The sequence below is a fragment of the Perca flavescens genome, chromosome 6 (genome assembly GCF_004354835.1).
Source record: "Perca flavescens isolate YP-PL-M2 chromosome 6, PFLA_1.0, whole genome shotgun sequence".
In the NCBI taxonomy this organism is placed as follows: Eukaryota; Metazoa; Chordata; class Actinopteri; order Perciformes; family Percidae; genus Perca; species Perca flavescens.
In genome coordinates this window covers 20743486-20768500 of record NC_041336.1, presented here as the reverse complement: position 1 = coordinate 20768500, position 25015 = coordinate 20743486, and the positions used below count along the sequence as shown (strand labels likewise).

Sequence of the window (25015 nt, the reverse complement as noted above, 5' to 3'; positions counted from 1 at the left end):
TGCTCTTTTGTTGTAACAGAGTCGGGTCAAATTGACCCGTTTTCAATTTTTGTTTTATATCAGAAAATATGGGACGTAGAAATAAGCGCTGACCATGTGTAGAAGAAAAATTTTACAATAAAAAAATGTTGGAAAAAGCAAAAACAAAGTGAAAAAAAGGCGTCGAAAAAATAAGTGTTTTTTTTCAAGGTTGACGGGAAGGCAACACAAGGGTTAAGTCTTTATGCCGTGGATCAGTGATTTTCCTTGGGGATACTACTGCAGTTGCTTGTGGTGATTGTAGAGTAGCTCAATTAATAATAAAAAAAAGAATTGCAGTAAATAAATAATCCTCATATCGAGTCATCTTTAACACCTGAACACTGTTTTAGGAGTGGTTGAAAACTAGTTAGCAAACAGGCAGACAATGCTGAAACAGCTAAAAGTGATGGCTTAATAATGGTTAAAATATCTCACACTAATGGATAAACAGTTGACATAGCTTAAACTAATTGACAGCTACACGGTTAAAGTAGCAGCTAAAATAATAGCTTGGATAAATGGTTGAAATAAATGGGGATGACAATAAAAATGGCTACTTGAGTTCATCTTTATATATAGGGTTAAGAGTACAAATGACAAATGGATTCAAGAGGCCTCTGTAGGTTGATACTTTAGTGACTAACCCTAACCCTTGTTGCATACCTACCATAGGCCCTAAACAATTAGCAGTTTAGCAAAAGAAATCAGGCATTGCTTATGTAATTTGGATAGGCTATGTTACATGCCTTTTTAATTTATAGCAACACTAAGACCCACCAAATGGAAATACGAAAATTACTGGTCACTTAACAGTAAAATATAAAACCCACTTGATGAATTATCCTACCCCTTATCAAGGGATTTAGTGTATAAGAGCATTTCCTGTTCAAAACCCAGTAGGAAATCAGTCAAGAGGTATTTAATGATTTGAGGGTGAAATGAAAATAAAAGCTTTATTCAAAATATTCTGGAAGGTTTCTCTCTGAAGCGCAGTCTGATTCCTGCTCCCCCTCTGCTCTGCACTCAAATCTGTTAATGATCTCTTTGCATTCAGTTCTAAGTGGGAGCAGGCATCTTACACGGCCTAGGGCTGCGTTACATGCCGTCACAAACTCCAGACGGGACTGCTTAACTGTGGTCTGGAGCACACAGGCATGGGGCTGCGGAATGTGCATACACTGGGAGGGGGTTGGGACCAAAGAGAGAGGAGAAGCACAGCAGTGCCTCTCTCCACTCGTCACAGGTCTCCATATTTAGAGCACACTAAACGTCTCGAATGAAGGCAGTCGATCACTTTGATGTCCTTTACTGGGGCCAAACATCTGGCTCAACACTGCATATGCGCTGTACTGGCATTCATGCCATGTGCACCCCATATTAGAAGAGGGAGCCAATCTAAAATGGGATTGGGTGTGCACTCAGCAGTCAATCATGTCAAGAGGTCACACACATTTGCTTAGATCTGTTCCAGTCTATTTAACTGAGACCCAAGTGAACCCAATCCAACTGCAAAGTAGGGAAATGGATATCATTTTACAAAAAGGTTTATTATCTTTTAAAATGTTTGTACACTCAGTATGACAATGTGCTTACACAATACTTACAGTAGAGTAGGGTGAAACATACTTTGTACATAGAAAAATAATAAACAAAAAAAAAAAGGAAGAATCTCCCCCACCACTGAAATAAAATAAAGGGATGTAAGTCAGTGGGGTCCTAAGTTTGACAGACTGATGTGGGAACTGCATCAGGAGGGCTGAGCTGGTGAGGATGGGCTCCCTGACCCCACTCTCCTGCATACAGCTTTGGTAATTTTACACTTTATTTACACTTCAATCATGAAATGATAGTCCTTTTACAAAGTGTCTGCTTATTTAAACATTCCCAAAACTAGTATTCAATATATTCACATATAAAGCAATGTACATATGTTGGAACTTTGTTTAATGCAATTTAATAGGCTGCAAGAAATCAGTGACCTAATGCTTATGAAACTAACCTCGACAACCGTAAAAATCTCTGAAATTAATGAGCGACAGTGTGTGGAGCAAGACCTATCAAAGTGTCGTCTAACTAGGACCAGATAGAAAGAACCAGAACACACAAGATGTTTAGAAACTGTTAAAACTGCAATGCTACAACCTTCACTTTCAGCATTACTCCTGTAAGTAGAGGAAACAGGGCAGAAGAAGTTGGGAGAGGGGTTGGACAGGAAATGGCTTAACAGCACATCAAACATAGCATTCAAACCCTGCTCCCGGTATTATACATCAATTCATAAAAGACATATTGATCACCTAGCCAACCTGCTGGTTATTGACTGATCCCTAAAGTGTACTGTAAGTAAAAGCTCATTCCAGTGAGGGCATATTACTTGACACAGGAGACATGGAAAACATAGGAATTTCCATAAGGATACCACTCTGACCTCAGCCTACATCATGCATTCATAAAACAACAGAGGTTCCAAAGTCTTGTGGTTAAGAAGGCAGGGTTTGAGGAGTGGAAGCTTGGACCTCCACCGCCCAGTTAAAAGCAGCACCAGATACAGTCAGTGGCTGGGGGTTGAAGCGTGCACAAGAAAAAGGAAGTGGGAGTGAAAAAGCACTGGACTGTTTTGTCATTGATCCATTTTTAACAGTGAAAAGTAACAAAGCAACTCTGATAAATATGATACCAAATCTGATTCTGTAGAGTAATCCACATTCGGGACTAGAAGAGTTTAAAAAGTGGAATTGAGGTGATCATCTCGGGAACATTTAAGAGCCACAAATGGAGGAAAAAAAAAAATGCTTAAAATCAAACAAACAGTCAGTGAAAACATTAGTCTCTGTAGTACCCCGCAGTGTCATCCTTCGAGAACACTGCACCTGGAGTTTTCGGTTCGTTCAGCGACACTCGAATCTCCGTCAGTATCAACGGAGCTCCTCTGTGATCCACGTGGCCTGGAGAGCTTCTTGGGCAGCAGTCCAATTTTTAGTCATAAATACGTGTAAGAAACTACTACGCCGCTCAGGCTGGCCAGTACGTACATGCGTACAAGGAGTGAGTGGAAAGGCAAAGCTGTGCTTCTCCTGTGTTTGCGCAGGACAAGTCTAACATCTGTGGCCTCTAAGCTAGCACACCTCTGTGTCCTCCTTGGGCCTGTACACGGTTCCAAATCTCTGCATGTACTTCTTGATGTACTCCTTTGTCTTGTGCTTCACGTTCTCGTTACACTCAAGGTCCTCTGGATTAGTGCAAGCTTTCAACTCCTTATTCATAACTCCATGAGTTAGCTAGAAGAATGGGCAGAGATGAGGAAAGAGTTAGACATGCCTCTTGTCACCAGACTACAGTAAATCATTTAATTACAATGTAATTTGTGGAAGAGTGGTTGGATGGTTAATTCTTTTTTAGTGACTTCGCCCCTTTACGATTTGAGACAAACGCAATCTCTAAATGAGTGAAGCCCAACTCGTCTTTCTGTTTATTGTGCCCATGTCCTCAGAGTCATGGTATGTCCGAGTGGCACTCAGTGCAAACCACTCCCTACGTACACAATGCACGGACCCACCGGGAACCATGGAAAAAAAAAAAAACACAGACTACAGCCCTTTGAAGAAAACACTGGTTGAAAAGAGCTTTTAGAAAGGAATGAGTAAAACAAAAGAGAGGGAGATAATAGTTTACATGTACAATGTGTTCTTCGTCTCTTCCAGAGGCACAATACACAAACATTTGGCTAGAAAAAGAATTTGTGGGAGCTCAGTTATGTAGTTTTGGTTTGGAGGAAACTTTGCCTTTTAAGTTAAAAGCTGACCAATACTTTCTTTGTGCTCTGACCATGTAGAGGCCAAGGAGAGGTTTACCGCTTCTAACAGCATGTGTGAACATCTTATTGTTTAATCTTACCTTTCTAGCCAGGTGTTTGAAATCTTCTGTGTTGCTGATACGTCCAAGTTTGCAGTCTGGCTTCCGAAAAGGATTTAAACACTGCACTATGAACTGGGACATCTGAGTAAAATAAACACACATATAGAAAAAGAATTGTTAAAAAACAATAGAATAATATGTTAAACAAATGAAAACTTGCATATGTGTCTAGAAGAGTTTTGGAACATTAAAACATCTGGAGTTAAATAACATTGCTGCAAACATTGTTTACAGAGACTCTGGCTCACCTCTTTGCGAAATGTCTCTTTACTCTTTTTAGCCAGCTCACTGGAAGTGTCTGCTTCAGCTGTCTTTGTGGAGAACTGTAAATACACAATAGAAGAGATGGATGAGATGATTAAAATATTTGTTTGCAAACAAATTTCTTACATTAAACCTTTGGCCTGGCAAGTCTAAGTAAAAGTCCACACGTACACAAGGTATTTTTGAAATACAAGGTTTTATAAAAAAAAAAAAAAAAAAAAAAAAAAAAAAAAAAAAAAAATCCCACACACAAGCACGGTTTAAAAGAAATCTCTGTCAAAATGAAGCGCAAAAACACAACTGAAGCACTGTCACGCCAAACCAACAGGTGGCGATATAACTAACCAAAATGCCATGTTGGCCAATCATAAGCCTGAATAAAAAGCTATTACTGGAGGATACCTGGCTGCAATGGCACATTGATCACTTCTGTAGCGCATTATGAAGCCTTTTTTACTCAATATAGTGGAAGAGTAACTGTACCCTAAATGTTGCCTCGTTTGACACCCTACAAAGAATATAACTGCCCACATTGACATTCTTTCATCGGTTTGTAAGGGCGTTTTCACACATACCTTATTTGGTCCGGACGTTCTGACTTTTTAGTTTGATCCGAACCAAAATTACAGGTGTGACACCTCCCCCGGACCACGATCCGGATCAAAAGACCAAATTTTGGTCCGATAAAAAGAGGTGGTCTCGGTCCGTACCAAATGTTTGTTTATAGTGCGGAAGCATTTTTTGGATAGTTCGGACTTTTGGACCAAATAAGAAGCTCTGGCAGGCTCTCCTTGTGTTACAAGACCGGGGAAGCTCCTTTAAGGAATAGCTCGGTGCTTAGTAAGAAAGAGAATAGACCTTTTTCACGGCAGACATGTTTACATGTCATAGTAGGAAAAGCACAGGTGTATTCAAAACCATTAATGATGGCTGCATTCCACTTAGGAGAGGTCCTGGTATTGTACATGCTGACTCACTGAAATAGCTTACTGGGACACTTCGTTAAGGTTATCAATTTCACCTGTGCTTTTCCTACTATGACAAGTCAAAATGTCTGCTGTGAAAAAGGTCCAAAAAAGGTTGAATGCGCTCAGAGAAGACAGCTGTCGGCTATCAGAGCAGAGAATACATCAGCAGTTTATTTGTTAAGTGGTAGTAAATGTACAGTGTAGTTTTCCGTTTGTCTCTGAATAAATGCTCCAGAAAGAAAGTTCCCGTGTCTTGCTTCTCAACATCACAACAAAACAAAAAGAGGCGCGGCAGTAGGGGAGAGCAGCAGAACGTTGAAAAAACTCAGACACAAAGAGAGGATACGAGAGGACGGGGAAGCCCGTCAACAAACCAATCATAAGTATCTGGAGACGCAGCTCACGTATGTGATGATGACAGGACGTAGTTTTGTCACGTATAGATCTTTAGTGCGCTTGCATAACTTCAGTGTGAGACCAAAACTTACCGGATCAAATGTATACAATGTAACAAAAACATGAACCTTGGTCCGGACTTTCATGTGTGAAAACGCCCTAAGGGCCGTTACAGAGTCAACGCGAGCAACGCGAACAAGCAACGCGAGCGACGCGCTCCCTTTCATAGTCATAGTCCTTTCAAGATCAGGGGGGGTGGGGGCATTAAACAGTACTTGCTCACCAGCTACTTGACACAAAGCGAGGACATCCTACCAGGATGCTGCCTCTCTGGCCCCAGCCTTCAACAACTAAGGCAAACAGGCAACAGCTGACTGCCTATACCCACAACAAAGTGGTGAAGATAAAAAGCAAGCACGAAGGTCTCACAAACATAGTGCCAGGGCCGGGAATCCAGAAACAGTGATATCGGACACTTTACAAGTGCAGAGCATGTGCTATAGTTTCAAGTGCTGGACGAGGCCACCGCTGTCTAAACACATGCTGGGAAATGTCCCATGACCTTGTAGCTGTTCTTTGTGGGAAGCATTCATTCCATCTCAGTTTTTTTTTTTAATATAAAGAGACACTTATATACTTAAACTATAACCAATAAATAAATAAATGACAGGTCTTCCAGATGTGTTTTATTATACTCAAAGTCAGGATAAAAATGAAGAGGGAAAACAAACGAGGCAGAGGAAGAAGAGATGAGCTGAGCCATCCCTCCCCTAAGGGACAGACAGCTAAGCATGGGGTGGGTGAGTGGAATCTCTCTTTAAATCCTTGTCTCCATGTCTGATGAAGCCATTTTGCGAAGAGGAGTCATCGGCGAGAACAAAACCCTCACTGAATAGATTGTCGTGCTGAGGGTTTTTTTTTTTTTTCCCCTCACTGAGACACAGCTGAAAGTAATCACTAGTGCACATCTTCAATTACCTCCAGGAACAAACACTATAATCATGTTCTGCATTCAAGCACACACTTTATGGAAACCAAACAAAAAAGTGAAGAGGATTCTTCCTCATTGTCAACTACTATCATCCTGTTCACTAGGAGGCTACTATCTAAAAAACACAAAAGTCTAGCGCACGACTGCTACACACGTTTACATTTCATAGCACACTTTGAAAACCATCACTGGTAAAAGCTCACCTTGGAAGGATTCTCATCATAGGTGGGTGTTCCAAGGTCCATCTCAGATTCATGGTCCACACTAGTGTTGTCACTACATCCATCCCAGGTTGGAGGGTCCCACTGTGTTTGCCTATCGCGCAGAGGGAAGTGATTTCAGATAGAAATACAATGCAGTGCAGGGGGTTCTAGAGGCACAACACGGACTTCAAAAAAACACAGCAATACCAACCTTGTGACAATATGGTAGTAGTAGATCTTGCCTTCTGGGTCCCGGGCCACTTTCCAGTTGGGAGGTAGGACGATAGTTTTGGGTTTGGGGGGAGAGGGAGGAGGGAGGTCTATCACATTGTTGGGTACAATCATTTCCTGGAGATGAGAAGAAATGGAAAATAAGTATTCGCAGCAAATCCATGTAGCTTCACTTTGAACTACCTCTTTTGGATTTGCCAAGAGAAAGAACCTGATTCACTTAGGCCGTGATCGTACAGTGCTTGTTTGCAAGTTGCAAAATGCAAGGCACACTGCACACACTTTCTTGAAACCCACGCTGTCTGATCAGGCCTTAAGCTGCATTTATGATTGCATTTAGATTCTCATTTACAAATGGAGCCCATTGAGCACTTTCCTTTATTTGTTCTCTCTTTAGTCAAATCTTAACCCTTGTATTGTCTTCCATTGGACCATGCACTTGTCGATGCTTTTGTCCCTTTTTTCTAGGCACTTTTTTCAATGTTTTTGCCGTTTTACACTTTTTTTCACTACCACGTATGAACACCACTAACACCAACTCATTACTAGTTTTACACTTTTTGGATTTCATGGTCAATAAACCTCATTTATTAAGGAAAGTATACCTAATCCTTGAGTTAAAAAAGCTTAAATTATGAATTATTTAGACTAATATTAAAGGAAGGACAATCACAAGAGGGTCAACATTCAGTCAGGATACTATTTCAAAACATTTCAAATTTCTTTTTCAAATGCTAAAAAATGCAACAAAACACCCCAAATTCAATGAAAGTAGAGATCCGATCTTCTGTTGTACTTGTGAAGCGCGTTGTGTGAAATCATCCGTCTGTTATTTTTGGGTAATCAAAATGAGGTTGTTAAAAAGAAACCCATATTTCTGATATAGACAATTAAAAAACGGGACTATGAAGTAGAGCCCGATCAATTTATTGACGGGCCGATATTAGGCATTTTCCAAACTATCGGTATCAGCATTTATAATGGCCGATAAATGAATATTTAAAAAGTAAAATAAAAACGTTATGAGTGTTGGCGTTGCATAGTTTGTCCACCAGAGGGCGCTCTACAATGTCCCTGTTGTCAACACATGTTTAACCCTTTAAGTTTCATATCTTAATTTGTATTTTTATACATTTTATTTATCAGAACTTTAATATATTTTGATGTTCCTCCGTTCTGTTGTGACAATAAAACAAACAAGTTTATTTTTAAACTGCATTATCATATTATTTTAGTGAGGACTCATAAATAACTACAAATAACTAATGTTAGGGAAATCGGTTTATGTTTTGTTACGAGTTTCTGGATTTTTTTTTAAATATATATCGGAATATCAGATTTTTAAATCACCAAATATTTGATATATATAGATATCGGCCTTAAAAATTCTTTATCGGTCGGGCTCTACTATGATGGTAAATATGGTGCAAAATGTGAGAGCTTGTAGAATATTATGTGAGAAGTTGCAGAACAAAACATTGAACTTGTATGTTAAAATTTGCACTTGTAAAAAATATATTACACACGTGATCTGAATTTGAAGTCACAAAGAAAAAAAGAGCTTGTAAAAAAAAAAAAAAAATCTGAACTTGTAAATTGAAATTTGCACTCGTAGAAAATGTTCACACACCTGTATTCTGAATGTGAAGTCACAGAAACAATATTCAAAAATGTGTAGATTGATATTATTTACATGAAGACAATGACAGCTGCAAATGTATTTCTTTCAGATCACGTGTGTGAATATTATTTACATGAAGACAATGAAAGCTGCAAATGTATTTCACGTGTGTGAATATTTTTCACAAGTGCAAATTTTAACATACAAGTTCAGATTTTTTGTTCTGCAAGTTCTCACATTGTATTCTACAAGCTCTCATATTTTGCACCCTATTTACATTCATACAGGACCCACATAGTGTAGCTCTTGGGAGCTGCATAATTTAGATGTATACTACCCCCATGTGGTTACACTGAGACAGCTTTCCTCAAAATTACAAAAAGAATAATACAGATTTTTTAAAATCCCAAAGACTTAAACTGCCTAATAAACTGTTGCATCCTTCAAAACAGTGACTCTATAATGTGACCTCATGTTGCTAAAAAAAAAATCTCTTTCCTTTACTAATATCCATTTTATTTACAGTTGTGAAATATCAATCAGTCAATGTGTTAAAAAAAAAATAAAACACACTATTTTAGACAAAGAGTGTGTTTGCATTACCTGTTAAAAAAACACACCATTTTAGACAAAGAGTGTGTATGCATTACCTGTTGGACAGTTTGGGATGTGACAATGGTGGTGACTGTGCCACCCTGCTGCACCACCACTCCCTGCTGATGGCCAGGATACACAGGCTGGCCATGCAGGTAGCTGGCTGTGGGTTCGGTGTACGCCTAATGAAACACAAAAATCATACTCACTATGGACAATCAGAAATCGGTTACTGTGTTTTGAGCATGTGCTGCATTGTTTGGAGTGTTCATCAATACGCAAGATGGATTAAAGGTTTGAGGCATGCACAAACAAATCGTGTGCTATGATTGTTGAGCTAAGATATCTTTTCTCCAACTATAGTTGATTTTTTTTTGCTGAAAAACATAAAATTGGTTAGGCAAACTTATAAATTAACATTACAGTAACATATTTTGTCCAACCACAAACGTTTTCATTGTTACACCATTAATATACAGTAAGTTTTCCACATTAATGTCACTAATATATGCATCTATGCTGTTTGAAACTGTATACGCTAGAGAGCAATTAGACAATCTAAGTAGAGAAAAATCACCAGAGGACATCAGCCCCAGGAAAGAGCACCCTACCTGTATGACGGGAGTGTTGGCCTGTGGGTAGGCGGTGGGGATGCTGTAGATGGTTTGGCATGGTTGACCCTGGTAATAGATGGCTGTCTGTGTCTGAGCCTGTGCTGGAGCTGTGGTGTACTGCTGTCCAGGCTGCGTCTGCACAGTCACTGCCTGCTGAGTAGTGGGATCCCAGAGAGTAGTGTAGCTCTGCTGGCCGTGTACCTGAGGGGCCGCCTGGGCGGGTACAGAGAGGACAGCTACGCCTGTGTCCTGAGTTGCTACAGTTGGCTGGGCATACTGTTGGGGGTTGCCAGTGGCGAGGTCGGTTGTGGTGATGTGCTGAGAAAGATTAGAGACTGGAGTTGCCTGGGAAGTGGGGGATGGAGAGGACAGTCCAATGTCTGAGATAAGACGCAGGGGAGGTGTCTCTTCATAGTTCAGGGTGGGCTCAACCGGAGGTGTAGGTAGCAGTACTTTGCCTGCATTGGGGTTGGTGGGATCCACAAAGGTCTGGATGGGATATCCAGGAGGGTAGGTGATGAAGCCAGGACTGGAGGCATAGGCCAGAGCAGGGTCATAAGCCATAGTTTGAAGCTGCTGCTGCTGCTGCTGCTGCTGCTGCTGCTGCTGCTGCTGCTGCTGCTGCTGCTGCTGTTGTTGTTTCTGGGCTTCCCGCTGGGCAACCTCCTGCTCAAACAGCTTTCGTCGCTCCTCTGTGGACAACTTGTTGCGATCCTTTCCACCAACTCCCCGTGTCTTGCTGCTGTTAGAGGAGTCAAACCTTAAAAATCCAGAGAACAAGACCACAGTTGATGAACTATGATAAACAGTTGTACAAAGATTACACTATGCTTGAAATAAATTTTTCACATTGTTCCCCCCATCACAAGAATTATTACCGTTCCTCAGTGCGTCGGCTGCTCCTCTCGTAGGATGAGGGTGGTGAAGTGGAGCGTCTCCTCCGTCTCTCCGTGCTGCGTTGTGGAGTTTTGTCAGAGACTCGATCACGGTCTCGGTCGCGATCTCTGTCGCGATCTCTTTCGCGGTCTCTGTCGCGGTCTCTGTCGCGGTCTCTTTCGCGTTCTCTGTCTCTGTCTCTCTCCCTGTCCCAGTCTCGATCCCTGTCTCGGTCATGATCTCGGTCTCTGTCACGTTCCCTCTCCTTCTCGCGCTCCCTTTCACGCTCTCGGCTACCAGAAGTTGTGCGTGGCGTCAAAGCTGCGTCTCGATCTCGGCTGCGATCTGTGAGAAAATCTAATTAGCCAAAATCATATGAAAAAAATTCTAGGCCCAAAAAGAAAAAAAAAGAAAAAAGAAAAATCAGCATTGGACTAAACTTACCATTTGCTTCCTTTTCCACCTGACTCTTCTTTGGGATTCTGTACACCTCCTGAAAGAACAAGCACAACTTTGACTTCAAACTTCAGAATACAATACTATGCAAACTTTATATATTTTTTTTTATATATTAGATTATATTTTTATGCATGTTTCACAACGTCTGCTTTTAAAAGCGAATCAGTTTGAGCTTACCTTCAGATCCTTCCAGCTGTCCAGAAGCCTGGCAGCCATGCCACAAATGTCCAAAGCATTGAGTGGGGGCTCCTGACTCCTCTCACTCTCCACATCTGAGACACCTTCCTCTTCATCCTGAGAAGGAGTTCCTATCACTGATGGGTCCACGGGTGTCACTATTACCTCAGAGGGCATAGTGGCCTCAGGGGTCTCAGAGCTTTGGGCAGCATCAGTGGTAGATTCATCAGGTGGCACCTCACTGCCAGGAGGAGGTTTCTCAGCCTCGTGTGTCTCTGCCTGGACCTCCATGTTTTCTAAAGGCGGCTCAGGTGGAAGTTCAGCAACATTTGTTTGGATGGACTGAATCTCTGACTCAAGTACTTGAACGGTGGGCTGGTCTCCTTCTAGTTCAGCCTTTTCTGTCACTGCCTGAGTGGTCTGCTCCTCCCCACTCTCCTGTTCTTGACAAGGCTCTTTGGGCTCCTCAAGTTCATCCGTATGACCCTCACTCGTGTCCTCTTTCATCTCAATCTCCTTCTCCAAATCCATTTTTTCTTTTACCTCTTCAGTTTGAAGTTGGTGTTGACTGCTTGAACTCATCCTAGTCTCTTCCTCTTCCTCCCCTTTGACCTGACCCTCCTCTTTAACGGACTCTTCCATTGTTCCTTTCGTTGGATCTGCAGCTTCACACACAGGCTCTTCCTTCAACTGTTTGCCATCAGGAAGTCCTGCATGTGAGGATTCTTCTTCTTCCTCATCATCGTCCTCCTCCTCTTCCTCCTTCCCATCAGATGCTTTGCTAGCGTCCGAGAGAGCGCTGTCTAGACTGTTTTCACTGATGATTTTCAGGCGGCGGTACACAGCAGGTTTGGAGGTGTCACCATCCAATTCTGATCCCAGTTTGGTGGAGGACCCATCAGGAGTGTTGAGGGGTGTTTGAGCACGGGAGGTGTTCTCACTGGAGTAGCCATCCATCTCAGCAGGGTGAGGAAGAGTTTTTGTCTGGGCCCATCGCTGGATGAAGGTAAGGACTCTGCTCTCCTCCAACATGTTCTTAGTAGAGATAGGCAGCACAGCCAAGGTCTTCATAATCTGGAAACAAAATCATAAGTTATCAGCGATCAAACAGCAAAGGGCTGTCTATAGGACCGTGCAGGCTCTGAGATTTGAAACATTCCTTGTTACTTCAGTCACAACATTATGAAAGTTTAATGCAAAGTCAATGACATATGTCACCTCTAACTGCAGTTTGATGTTATTGGCACTGTTGCCTTTAGCTTCAGAAAGCTCCACCATGAAGATCCACAGCAGAGACAATCCATGATGGTCCAGGAACTGCTTCAGGCATGATGGATTTTGAGTATCCTGTGCAACACAAACATATCATCATATTACGTAGTGCAAATGATAACAACAAATATCAACAATATAACAAAAAGGCATCAACCATCAATCATTCAGGTCATACTTGTATGAGCTTGAGACAGGTGAGTTTCTGTTCCATGGTTTCCACTCGGACCATTAGTCTGCAGAGAGACACCACCTGTTTCTCATCATACAGGCCTTCTCCATTCTCCAGTAACGCCTCAAGCTCCTCATCAACCTGAGGAAGGACAAAGTGATGTCATCATCAAATATAAACACATTTTACTTGGAGAAATTGGCTTATAGAGTAATGTTTTGGCTTGTATTCATACAATACAGTGCTAACATCAATATGGCTGAAACTAAATAACCTAATAATTGAAATATAACACTTTAAGCAGATTCATTAAACTATTGTGGCCGTGATTCTCATGTGGAAGTGTAACCACATTAACGTTACTGGCAGCCAAATGTAAACCAAGGACAAGACACACTTTCTTATATAAGTGAAAGAACTGACCGTGGTAAGAGCACTCTTTCGACTGCGGTCTTTCTTCATCTTCCCTCCAGCTGCCCGAACACTAACTCTGTTCTCCCCGCCCAGGAAGCCTCTGCAGCTAGGGGCTCCACAGAAGCATTTCTGTGCTTCTTTGCTGTAGAAACAAATAAAACAAAAATGTGAACTCACCACAGCTAAACCATCAGTTAAAAGGTTAATCATCCACTCTTTATGAACGTATGTATGTAAACATGCAACACACAATAGATGGATGGCACAAAATACAAGTGTGGAGAAAGAAATAACTGCAGAAAAACAGTACCCATATCTCTGGAACTGGTAATCAAATGTCAGTTCAGCTCCTGCAGGGACCACCTTGGAGGTGAAGAACCCAACTCTAAGCTGGCCATTGACAGTCCACTGAAATGGGATAAAAATCATCATCAGGTAAGTCAGCTTTTAGTAAGTTAAACGTGAAAGAGTATTATTTATGTTGCCACTGTACCTTTTGGGTCTCACAGTTGGGCTCGCAGCTATGGTTCATAAACCGAGAGCAATTACCCTTCAGCGTTGCATCAATGATCTGAAGAGACATAATGCAATGTAAACTATTCGACCACTTTACTTGAATTATTAAACCAGACTGCAGTTTAAATATTAACATTGATTGCAATGTGTCATATCATAACTTACCTCATTATTCCTTAGAGACATGAAGTAGTAGTGGATGTTCTTATTGCGAGCATATTCTTTCACCCTTGTTTTGAACTCCTTGTGGTCCAATACCTCGCCGCAGTATTCCAGTACAAAAGTGTTTCTGAGATAGTAATACAAATATAATACAATAATACAACAGAGTAATGATAAATGCTAAAAAAAAAAATCATTTTAAAATGTTGTACGGGGCTCCAGACCAACTTTTTTTTTTTTTTAACTGAAGATTTTAGGGGCACAGGCAGAAACTTTAGGGGCGTACACCTAAAATCGACCTGCAGCACAAATGTTCACATTTACTCCATTTTAACTGCATTACTGATAAATGCCTTGGTAATCAATACAGAAACTACAATCTGCTGTCTTATTTTTGTTTATGTAAATGTGAACAAAGTATTATTATTGTCAATGTATCTCTGCCTCATACAGGCTCTCCCTACCTCTTTTTTTGTTAACACTGAAGCAATCATATCTAAGGTGATCAAACTTCCATGGAAAGGAGAGTGTTTAACTATCTAACACCCAATGTGGGAAATATTGAGTGATGGGGTAGCCAGAGAGAGGAGCCGATTTAAAAAAAAAAATGGTCTGGAGCCCTGTTGTATTGAAAGATTTTAAGAGGCTTACGGAGCTAAGTCTCTAGCTGCGCGTAGACCCCAGCCCTTGTCTTCTGTGAGGATAACCTCGAAGTCTGCATGTTGTTTCATCTGAAAGCGTCGATTAGAGCAGTAGGCTCCATTCAGGCACCGTGAGGAGCTGAAAAAAAAAAATCATAGTTCAAAACATACGTGCGTAAACAGGCAGGCTCCTTCACATTTTTATTGCAAAATACCATGTTTTACGGGCTTAACTTTGTTGTTAAATTTGCTGAATTTGGATGGTAAAATGCATAATTTGTACTGACTTATGACCAGCTCTTATTTAGTACACCAGGTTACTAGATGTCCTATTGTTAAAGCAACAAATTGGTTAGGGTGTTGAAAATCTGATAAAAGTATTTGAACAGTATTTGTTTATACATTTTTACACAAATTGTACAATTGTTTTACTACTAATTCAAAAACGTTTTTTTTGTATTTCCAGGCTTTCCTAACCTAGGATCCTTGCAAACCCTGTTTAATATAAAAAAAATCCTTGTGTTCTTCAACTTACCACTCAATCATCAGCAGCCGGTTTAAACAGTCTTCCCCGCATGCTAATACTCCCCTTGCACGCTCTTCTCTGGGCAGCACTGGGCACTCACATTGCATTCTTTTGATATCTCGGTGAGATTTGCTCTTTTTTCTGCAAAAAAACATTTGAAAACATTTCAGTCTGAAAGCACTTAAATGAGGTATTATGAGGTTATTCTTTGTACAAACAAAATAATTTTGTCTCTCCTAATGAGGCTAAATACCAACTTACCTCTCAGTCAGGTACAGATTCTCCTCAATCAGGTCAAAGTAAGGGGGCATCTTCTTAGACTTGGCAAACTCTTTCCATTTATTGGCATCTTGAAATTCTCGCAGATTGAGTAATGGACGTTGCACCACGGCTTTGACAGGAGTTTCCTTAGAGACGTCAGCATCTCCTTGACGCTCCCTCTTGCCTGCAGGCCCAGCTTCTGCCTCATTGTCTGAATCTGACTCAATCTCTGGCCGCCTTTTCTTGGGAGGGCCCCGGCCTCTGTGGGGTCTAAAGCTGTCTTCTCTAGGGGGGTCAGGCACAGCAGAACCCCTGCTGTTGCTGCTTATTTCATGCCCTTGTACAAAGCTTGATGACCCAGGAGTGTTAGGTCCACTGCATTCAACAGCTGTTTTACTGAGATCAGATAGTTTATCCCCACTGTAGTCATCGTGGTCATTAGTTAGGGAGTCAGGATGGATTTCCCCTGCAAAATCCTGATAATGTTCATGCACATGAAGGTAGGGTTGTCTGCTAGTCTGTGTGTTTGGGGATTGGTGGTTCCAGGTGGCATTACTCTGCCTGTGCTCCTGTTCCTTAGGAGAGGTTTCAGTCAGTTTAGTGTTTGGTAGATGTGGCCCGTGACTGCTATCAGGCTGCTGGTATGTACTGCTGGGTTGTTCTAATTGCGAAAAATCCCAACCCAGGCTGAATCCATTCTTGTCATTGATATTGTCAGCATTGGAGAAATCATCATGTTGGTAATGAGAGTACATGATTTCACCTCTGCTACTTACATTATGCGGTTTGTGCCCTTGCGCACACTGTCTGAAATTATCAAGGCTGTGGGCAGGATCTGTGGGACTTCCATGGGCACCGATATGACCAGCCATGTAAGGCTGCGCACTGATGTTGCTGGAACCCTCCAAGTGACTGGTGCTATCGATCATATTACTCTGGGATTGACACAACACGCTGCTATGGGATGAATCATTAATACCAGCACAGGGACCACTGGTCTCCAAGAATGCGGAAGGACTCCCCTGCCTTTGTTGTGGGACTTGATTTGGAACTTCAATGATATTCACATTCTGTAGTTCTGAACTATTCATTAGCCTGCATGGGGAAGCTCTTGTGTCCTGTGTATCGATTGTTAGGGAAGAATTCTTTGGCACCACCACCACAGAGTGCAATCGTTTTATAGCCTCACCACAATCAGAGTCATATTCCGAATTGTCACTATCACTAACCTCACTCTGTCCTCCTAATGCATCCTGATGTAATGTTCTCTTACTCAATTTGCTCTTGTTAATGCTGCCCTTGGATTTTTCTTCATGATCATTGCCATTCCAACTCTGCATCATTGCAGCTTTGTCAACCTGTGATGTATCATTTACGCACAGAGGCTCATCTGTGTTGGTTTTTTGAGAAACACTCAGTTTTAAGTCACAGTGGTCAATGCTGGTGCCTGCTTGTGAAGGCCCACTTTGGTCTTTGTATTTATCTGTCATGGATGTGCTGTCGGAGCTGACTTCCTGCGTAGAGATATCAGTCTGCTTCACCAGTTTGGAATGTGTTTCAGTTTCTTGCTGTAAAGTATCTTTAATGTCCGAGTCTTGTTGGCAATTGTCTTTAGAAAACTCAATTTTTTTGACAGAGATCACTTTTTTAACAGTAGGCTTACTCTCTGCACAAAGTGTCCTCTGTGAATTTTCACTCTCTGAGGTGTCCTGCCCAACAATATCCCATCGGGACTTTTTGGTAGTACTGCTGCTCTTTTTAACAGTATCCATATTTTGCTGTTCACAGGTCAGCTGATCCTCAAATTCAAGACAGGATGAATCAGACCGCTTGTCGACTGTCAAAACTTTAACAATCTCTGGTTTAGTGTTCTGCTCAACATCATGGGGGACAGGTATATCTGTTGTATCAAGTAAGGACTTTGGCCCTGGTAAACAGTCAACCTCTTTCTTGTCCTGGCTGCACATTATACTATCATTGCTACTGCATGAATTTAAGACATCTGCATTTGATTTCACATGTGGTTGATAATTAGAAGAAAGGCTGTTCTTCACATTGGTCAAGTTTTCCAGGGCGGCATTTACATGCGTTCGGCTTTCACTCAAGGTTATAGCTGAGGTCTCAACTTCAAGATCTGATTTGGTTTCCTTTGACCTCTTGGATGACTCTTCTTGCAAACTCTTATCAGTGTGTAATACCATGTCTTTAAAGTCCTTACTTGTATGTTCATTTCCCCCTTGTTGGGAATCGGATTTTTCGTTTTCACTCTGAGAATACGATTCTGAGGGGTTTGCACATGATGGTGCTTTGCCAGGGCTGTGAAATATGTCATTTGATTGTCTATCATATCTGGTGTTCACAGAAGATCTAGAAGGGGTCATCTGCTTCGAGTCAGGTCTATTATTTTTCTTTAGAGAGTTTTTACAGTTCTCCTCTGAGCCAGAGCTTTTGTCAGAGGCCTGTGATTTTCCCTTATGATCTACCTCAGAGTCACTAGAGCTGCTTTTTTGCCGTTTTTCATACGTTTGAGGTTGGGTATGCATACTGGAAGAAGAGGATTTGCTGTTGGTCTCTGACTTGTAATGGCTGCTAGATTTACGGTAACTCGAGCCCAGATCAGGAGAGCACTTGTGCTGGGAATCAGAGTCTGATAGTCGCTTTGAAGTTCTTTTAGACTTTGAAGATTGTGTTCTTTTATCCATCTCTGAAGAGTGAGGCGAATCTGCAGATTTAGAGGATTTCTCAGACTTTGAGTAGGAAGAGGATTTTGACTCTTTATGTGAACCTGAATGGGCGGATAATCTACTGGAGTCACTTGTCCTTGTCCTTGTCTTCCTATGGTCATCCTCAGAGTCAGAACTGTCCCGAGTTCTGTCAGTGCGAGAGCGAGAACGTCTTCTCTCTCTGCGTGGAGAACTCCGGTGTGATCTCCGATCAGAATCATGATAGTAAGACCTTTCGGAGCGTGATCCTCTGTCACCTCGGGATCTCTCTGATCTGGAGTGAGATGAACTTGTTCGAGACCCTCTTGATCTAGACCGTGATCTAGACCTGGACCTTCTGCGATCTTTGTCTGTTCGAGATGAGCGTAAGGATGTGTGTCTAGAATCACGGTCTGGTTTGGAGTAACTAGAAGATCTTTCATGATTCTCTGAGCGCTTAGAGGAACTTTTTTCCTTTTCCTCCACATGGGAACCAGAGGAAGACTTTTTTACCTCTTTGCTTCTGCTGTCAGAGTTTGTTTTACTTCTGGAGTCAACTGATTTGCGACTAGAAGATATCTGGCCTAAATCTCCATCAGATTCTGAGCCAGGGGGTGCACTATCAGACTGGGACCTGGTTTTCCTTTTGTCTACCTTATTATCCTGCTCAGCACTGCTGGAACTCTCTCCATCTTTTCCTGAGGAAGCAGCTGGCTTCTTGAGGCTAGGGGTTACCATTGTCTCAGGGGCTTCAATGTGGGCATTATCAGAGGGGCAGACATTGACCACATTCTGAGGCTGGGGTGTTGGAAATTCAGCTACACTTGTTTTTTGTAGAACCTGCAACTCCGGAGAGTGCGGCTCCTCTGGCACAACAGCTGTCGGTCTCTCTTCAGTCACAGAGACACTTAGAATTTGCTTCTTGAAATGCATCTTTGCTAAGACGGTTTTTAGTTTAGTGGCGGAGGAAACTGGTGTTTGAGAAGGTGTCTCTGCCATTGGTGTTTGCACCATGGGAGTCTGGTTTTGCTCAGTTTTGCTGTCTGTTTTCTGCCCTTCTTTGTCTGAGGTTGACTGTGACAAGGCAGCGTTAGGCTCAGCAACAGACTTGTCAGGACTGGCAGGGATGAAGAACACACTCTGCAGGGGCTTCTTGGTCTGTGCGAAGCTAAAGGACACTTTCTGACGACCCTGATCCTCTAGGTTGACCTTCATCTTGGTCCCTTTAGGCAAAAGATGGTTGGATAGCATGACTCTGGGAGAAAGGCTTTTGATTAGAGCTGCCTTAGATAGGCCCTCCACCTTCACCTACAATAAAAGAGAGACCACTTGTAATTTCACATTTTTTGAATATTGTTAAATTAGACAGAGGTCAGTAACTTTGTTTAGTCAAGACTTACCGAGGCACTACTCCCTTCCTCTCTGTGGTTACATAAGTGCGTCAAGGGAACATAAAAAGAGAAAGACAGAAATCAATTTACACAGTTTATGCAGTTTACCCAAATCTTGAAGTGCAAGCCTGTCATACTATGAATAAGCATACTTGAGATTTGTCTCAAAGAGAAAATACTCATATATAGAATCCATTTTTTACTTTCATCCACACCACTTTGGTCATTTTCAAATTATGGCGAGTGACAGGAAATAAGGGAAACGGCTGGCATGTGACAAAACTCCTAGAATCGATGCCAAATCAGGGCAGTCATATCATAGTGTCAAGGCTATACATGCTCAGTCAGACAGTGACTGGGAGTAATGGATTTGAATGGCAGGTAAATGAGACAGGAAGTACTCCACAGGCTGTCATTACTATTGATTGCACATATAGTGGATTATCCCAAACTTTACATGGAGAATAAACCATTGGAATAGCTTAAAGATGGGAGTATGTGGCCATAGTAACTTGAATAAAAATAAAATCTAAAATGTTTTTTATTTTAACAGAACAATAACAGTGTCTTTTAACATGAACATTGTATGTTATCTGATGATGGTGAAAAATAAAAATCTGTATTCTCCATGATAATTAGGGCTTGGTACCAAATTCAATACTTTTTAGGCACCAACGGAATTGCCACTAAAGTACCGAGTATTGAAAAATGCCTTGTCGTTCAATACCCAATTTCAATACATAAGGAGTAAATCTCATCAGCGTCAGTGAGCCAATAAGCATGCAGCATGCTTCTACCTAGATCTAATAATCGTTTAGGATCCGATATTGAAGTCACTGTATCATACCATTGATAATTTATCATTATTAGGGTGTTTCTTCTCAACAGTACATGAAAACTGCATGGTGTTGATGTTCTTGAATATTTAATCTACCAAACCTTTATTTTTTATATTTATATATATATATATATATATATATATATATATATATATATTTTTTTTTTTTTTAATTTTAAAAAGTGAAGGCCATATGAAAAAAAATGTATTTGTATGAAAGGAAAGACAGTCGGTCTTTAATATTTCAATTGTTAGGTCCATGCAATTGAGGTTTTGTGTTCCATCAGTCATCAAAGAGATCACTTCAGTGTTGATGGGATGAACATGAGTTTAACCATTTTTGTGACTTACAGTTCTATCAATTAATCAATGTCTTGTATTCCTAACTCTGACTCACTCACTCACACACACACACACACACACACACACACACACACACACACACACACACACACACACACACACACACACACACACACACACACACACACACACACACACACACACACACACACACACACACACACACACACACACACACACACACACACACACACACACACAGTGAGGGTCCCTACATTGCTAAGATAGCAACTGGTGCTGCCAATTTAAAAAGAAAAACAGCAGATGCCAAAAAACACAGGGATGTAAGTATTTAACATGTAACAAAGGTGAATGATTGGGGTTTTGTGTCTCCTTTGTGTGTTTTCCTTAGGGTAGGCTCAATGTGAGTGCTAGAAACAATTGGGTCATTTTTTTTCCCTTTTATTTTCTGTGACCTTCAAAATGTGACACTTCTGCAGTGACATTCTGTTATATAGAAAGGGCTATAACAAGCAGCTTACAGTCAAATGATTAATTGATTGGGCTTACTAGACCAAGATCTTCACCTTTTTAACTTGATGTTGAAATATTTTACACCACAAACAGGAATACTATTCCAACTGTAATGCAGAACTGTTTCATGTGTCAAGTAAACAAACAAATCTTGAGCATGACTGAACATAATATATCCAATAGCAGCAAAGCATTGTGGTTATCCATTGTAAATATTAACTGATACCGGTTGTTGGGTATCAGCTTATATATCACATTATTTCTCTAAAAAAAATGTATCCTTTCTTCTAATGATCAGAGTACAAAATTAGCACCTTCCACCTGCCAAATGCTGGTAAAATATGCAAGAGGCTGGTAGATTTGCTTCGCTTACCCGATAAAAAAAAAAGAAAGAATCTATAAAGTGGCTGGTAAAATTTGAACACTCACTGGCCATTTGGCTGGTGGACAAAATATTTAATTTTGCACCCTGCTATTGATGCAATCTTGTTCATGCTTTTATGTAGAGGCATTTCTACCACCACTACTGTATACTGTATGTGGCTACACTGTACCGAACTATCTATTCACTGGTCCACAAAAACTACATAAATGGATAAAAGCATGTGAAGACAACATGTTATCAGACATAGGCTATAACTTAAAAAAAGAGCCCAAAACATTTTGCAGAGGATAGCCTTGTAGTTTTAATTGTCAAATAACTACCAATGTATAAATAATGGCAAGGACTTGGGCTTAGGATGACCTTGATATCACAATGTTTTAACAGTAAATACGTGCCAGAAATATCTGCACAAACTGCATCCAAAACAAAATACAACTTGGAAAACTATACTAAAATTGTTTTCCAATTGCATATCAAACTACTCTGATCAAGACATACACTGTGAGTTGCATTTTGTGTTGTCTAATACCTGATCTCGGACTTGAGCAGAGTGTCCATTGAGAAACTCGTCTAGGATTAGTAGGCCTGAAGAGGCTGCTGGCCAAGAATAATCCAAATCAGAGAAATGAGCCCTCCAAAGTGACGAAACACCTGACAAAAAGAAAGATAGGGTTGCAATGAACTTAGTCTAGCTTGTTCACAACAGTTTACAGCTCTGCCAGGAACTTTTATAATTTTGACGTCATCCAATAAAGAACATTAACTTTAATAGTGTATAATAGTGGATGTGACTTGTGCAAAACACACGGTCTATATGTACACCATGTCAAAAAATATGTGGTGTCACATGCTTTCAACCGTTGAGTATTAACGACTTCTTCAAGCGTCCCTGCCTGAGATTCCTGTTATCTATCGTTGCAATGTGGCAGAGACCAGTTGCACGTTTTAATATGAATGTCTCCTATGGGACAAGAATTTTGCTTTTTCTCAGCTTAGTTGGCTGTTACTCTCTACTGCCGTAGCGTCAGTTGCATCACAGCAACAACAAAAGTAAAATGTTCACCTATGGTTTATAAATAGTACTACAATAGTCGAAGATAGGTGAAAAACATGGATGCAGGGCGAGCAGAGAACATGCATCTCATTATTAGATAGGCTATGTAAAGCACAAGTAAGTGACCTACAGAAAGCAGAGCCTGTGTACAATGATGATTTATGTGATGGAACACGTGAAAACAAACGGGACTGGTTTGAAGCAAATAAGGAAACTAACTAAAGCATGGCCTACGAGCGAGAATTTGATGCAGCCAAAACATGGCCTTTAAAAGATATTTCTACCCACTATGAAAACGAGTAGAGTATGTGTAGCAAACATATAATTAAGTGACATTTTATCAAGATTTGCTAACTAGTCATACTACATCATATGTATAAGTAGTAAGCAGGCAGGTAAGATGACATGAACTTAGCTGTGACGCTGGTTAATACAAAATATCAGAACAAGCTATGCTAACTTGGGTAAGCTAGCTAACTAACAGAAAGCATTCGTGTGCCATCTTTAAAGATAGCGTTAGCTCGTATTGTGCTATGCATTATTCATGTTGTTAATGTTGACTGGCAAACAATTACATGCTTGGAAATGCAGTCAGTGTGACGGCTGGCGCGTTTTTAGCTTGTGCAGCAGAGGTAAACAAACATTTGTTCCTATAAACGAAGACAGCTAGCTAGCCAAGAAACTCTACTAGCACCATATGCTAACGCAAGCTAGGTTAGCAAACTCTCACACTGTACTAGCAGCCACTAGGCTAGCATTACTGTTGTTAACTTATGTTTCACCTATCGATCTTTGCCGAATTTGTAATGTCAAAGTAATTCATTTCTTGACAAGTGGGGAGCTCGTAACTTTTCTAGTTGATTGAATAAGCAGGAATGGTTTGATTATACGTTTCCGTTTAAGGACACTCGAGTCTCTGCACCCGGCTTTCCTAGCATACTAGCTAGTGATGTTTTGTCTTACTTGAGTGTAGTAAGATGGCTAAACCACAATACATACAACGGTTAGTAAAAAAATCAGCGTTTTACAAGGTACTCACTTTACGAAGTGCCTAAGGTCACAAGGTTCCCCCATCTTCGAAATCACCGGTAATCGACCTTTTGTAAAACATCAAGCAACAATGTATGCCGACGTCAAATCCATACGGAGCTGTCGGAAATGACCGTCGGCTAGAGGCTCCGCTGCTGCTGCGCCCCAGCTTCAGCCTGGGTGAATGTTGGTACTATCGAGCTAGCATGAGCTCACATAGTTAGCCAAGAGTTAAGAGGTGAGCTCATGAACATAAATATGAACATAAATGACAACGAAAACCCCAGAAAAGACCCCTTAATTTGGTCAACCTGTTACGTTAAATTACAATACGATTGACAAACCGATCTGCTTGAAGGATTATAAACCCATTTTAGGAATACCTTCTATTCCACACACTGATCCTCGCTTGGCTGCTGTACATCACATGATGTGGGAACATAGCAGGCGCTGAGCGCACTGCGGGTCCGAGCCATCAACAATAGCGACTTACAAAATAACATAAAAAACTAAAAGCTTCACTACCTTGTTTGAGAATAAAGGATAACATAGAGGATGATAGAGGATAAACAAATGGTCAAAACTTTACTTAGTCTGTCTCTGTCTGTACGTTGTGGCTACTGAATAGCCTGCAAAACCATAGCAATAAAATTAATTGTATTTGTATGGTTAAAACTCTCAGCAACAAACTAACATTACGCAACAAGACATTTCATGCGATATACTGTCTTGATATTTAATTCCCCACACCCCAACTCGAGAAATTCTGACGTATTGTAATTGTATCATATCATGATTAGGATCTCTGATCTCAAGAACACAGCTTTATGTTCTAAACATAATATTGCTTTCTTGAAAGAAAGGTTTTAGATGCTTAATTTCAGTCGTTCTCGACCATGTTTTGCAGTGATCTAAACCTTTGATTCTAAAGAGATGCTGCGGTCCAGAGCTAGCTGGTACATTACGCGGTTGCATGTTATTACAGGATTCAAAAGACTGTCAGAGTAAAAAATAAGGTAAATGGATTATAAGACTTGAACACATGACCCAAAGACAAAGACGATGTATCGTGAAAAAGAACGCTGTAACTGTAACGGATAGCGGTAGGGACTTCATTACCCAGAATGCAATGTGATGACTTCCGGTTGTTCCGTAAAGTATTTGGAGTGTTCTCCAAGGCGTCCGTCTCATTTATTATCATGTGTATAATACAGTATATTATGCAGTACTGTAAGGAAAACGTTGAAAATATCCAGAAATTCTTCACCTGCTGGATGAATACATATCCGATACAATAGGTGGCGTCATTCTCCCCTGCATAATATCTTGTTCCACACTTCAGTCCAGTTGGTAGCACACATCACATTACAGGGAAGCATCCGACTGTTTTGTGGTCATTGTGAGGTAGCAGAAACAGCAGAGTTCTTGTTAGTTGTAGGAAATATGTATCAGAAAGAACATGTTGTAAAAAATGAAATGTTTATT

The 25015-nt window shown here is 40.9% G+C and overlaps 1 protein-coding gene across 3 annotated transcripts; it reads right to left on the bottom strand.

Annotated features, from left to right (window-relative positions):
- Positions 1–1549: 1549 nt before the first annotated feature.
- setd2 (SET domain containing 2, histone lysine methyltransferase) lies at positions 1550–24018 on the bottom strand. 3 transcript variants are annotated; one of them, XM_028581375.1, is made up of 22 exons: positions 23541–24017; positions 21977–22098; positions 19397–19418; positions 15295–19304; positions 15043–15174; positions 14518–14646; positions 13870–13993; positions 13682–13759; positions 13499–13596; positions 13198–13330; positions 12781–12915; positions 12549–12677; positions 11331–12404; positions 11139–11187; positions 10697–11039; positions 9816–10578; positions 9261–9386; positions 6970–7106; positions 6759–6870; positions 4185–4259; positions 3916–4017; positions 1550–3299 (listed from the first exon to the last, which is right to left on the bottom strand). In XM_028581375.1, exons 2-22 carry the CDS (start codon positions 22003–22005, stop codon positions 3138–3140), a joined length of 7962 nt encoding a protein of 2653 aa, XP_028437176.1. In that variant the 5' UTR covers positions 22006–22098; positions 23541–24017; the 3' UTR covers positions 1550–3137. The 3 variants fall into 3 exon arrangements, with proteins under 3 accessions (XP_028437176.1, XP_028437177.1, XP_028437175.1); XM_028581376.1 differs by lacking the exon at positions 21977–22098 and having other exon boundaries at positions 9816–10560; positions 23541–24018; XM_028581374.1 differs by lacking the exon at positions 21977–22098.
- Positions 24019–25015: the final 997 nt, after the last annotated feature.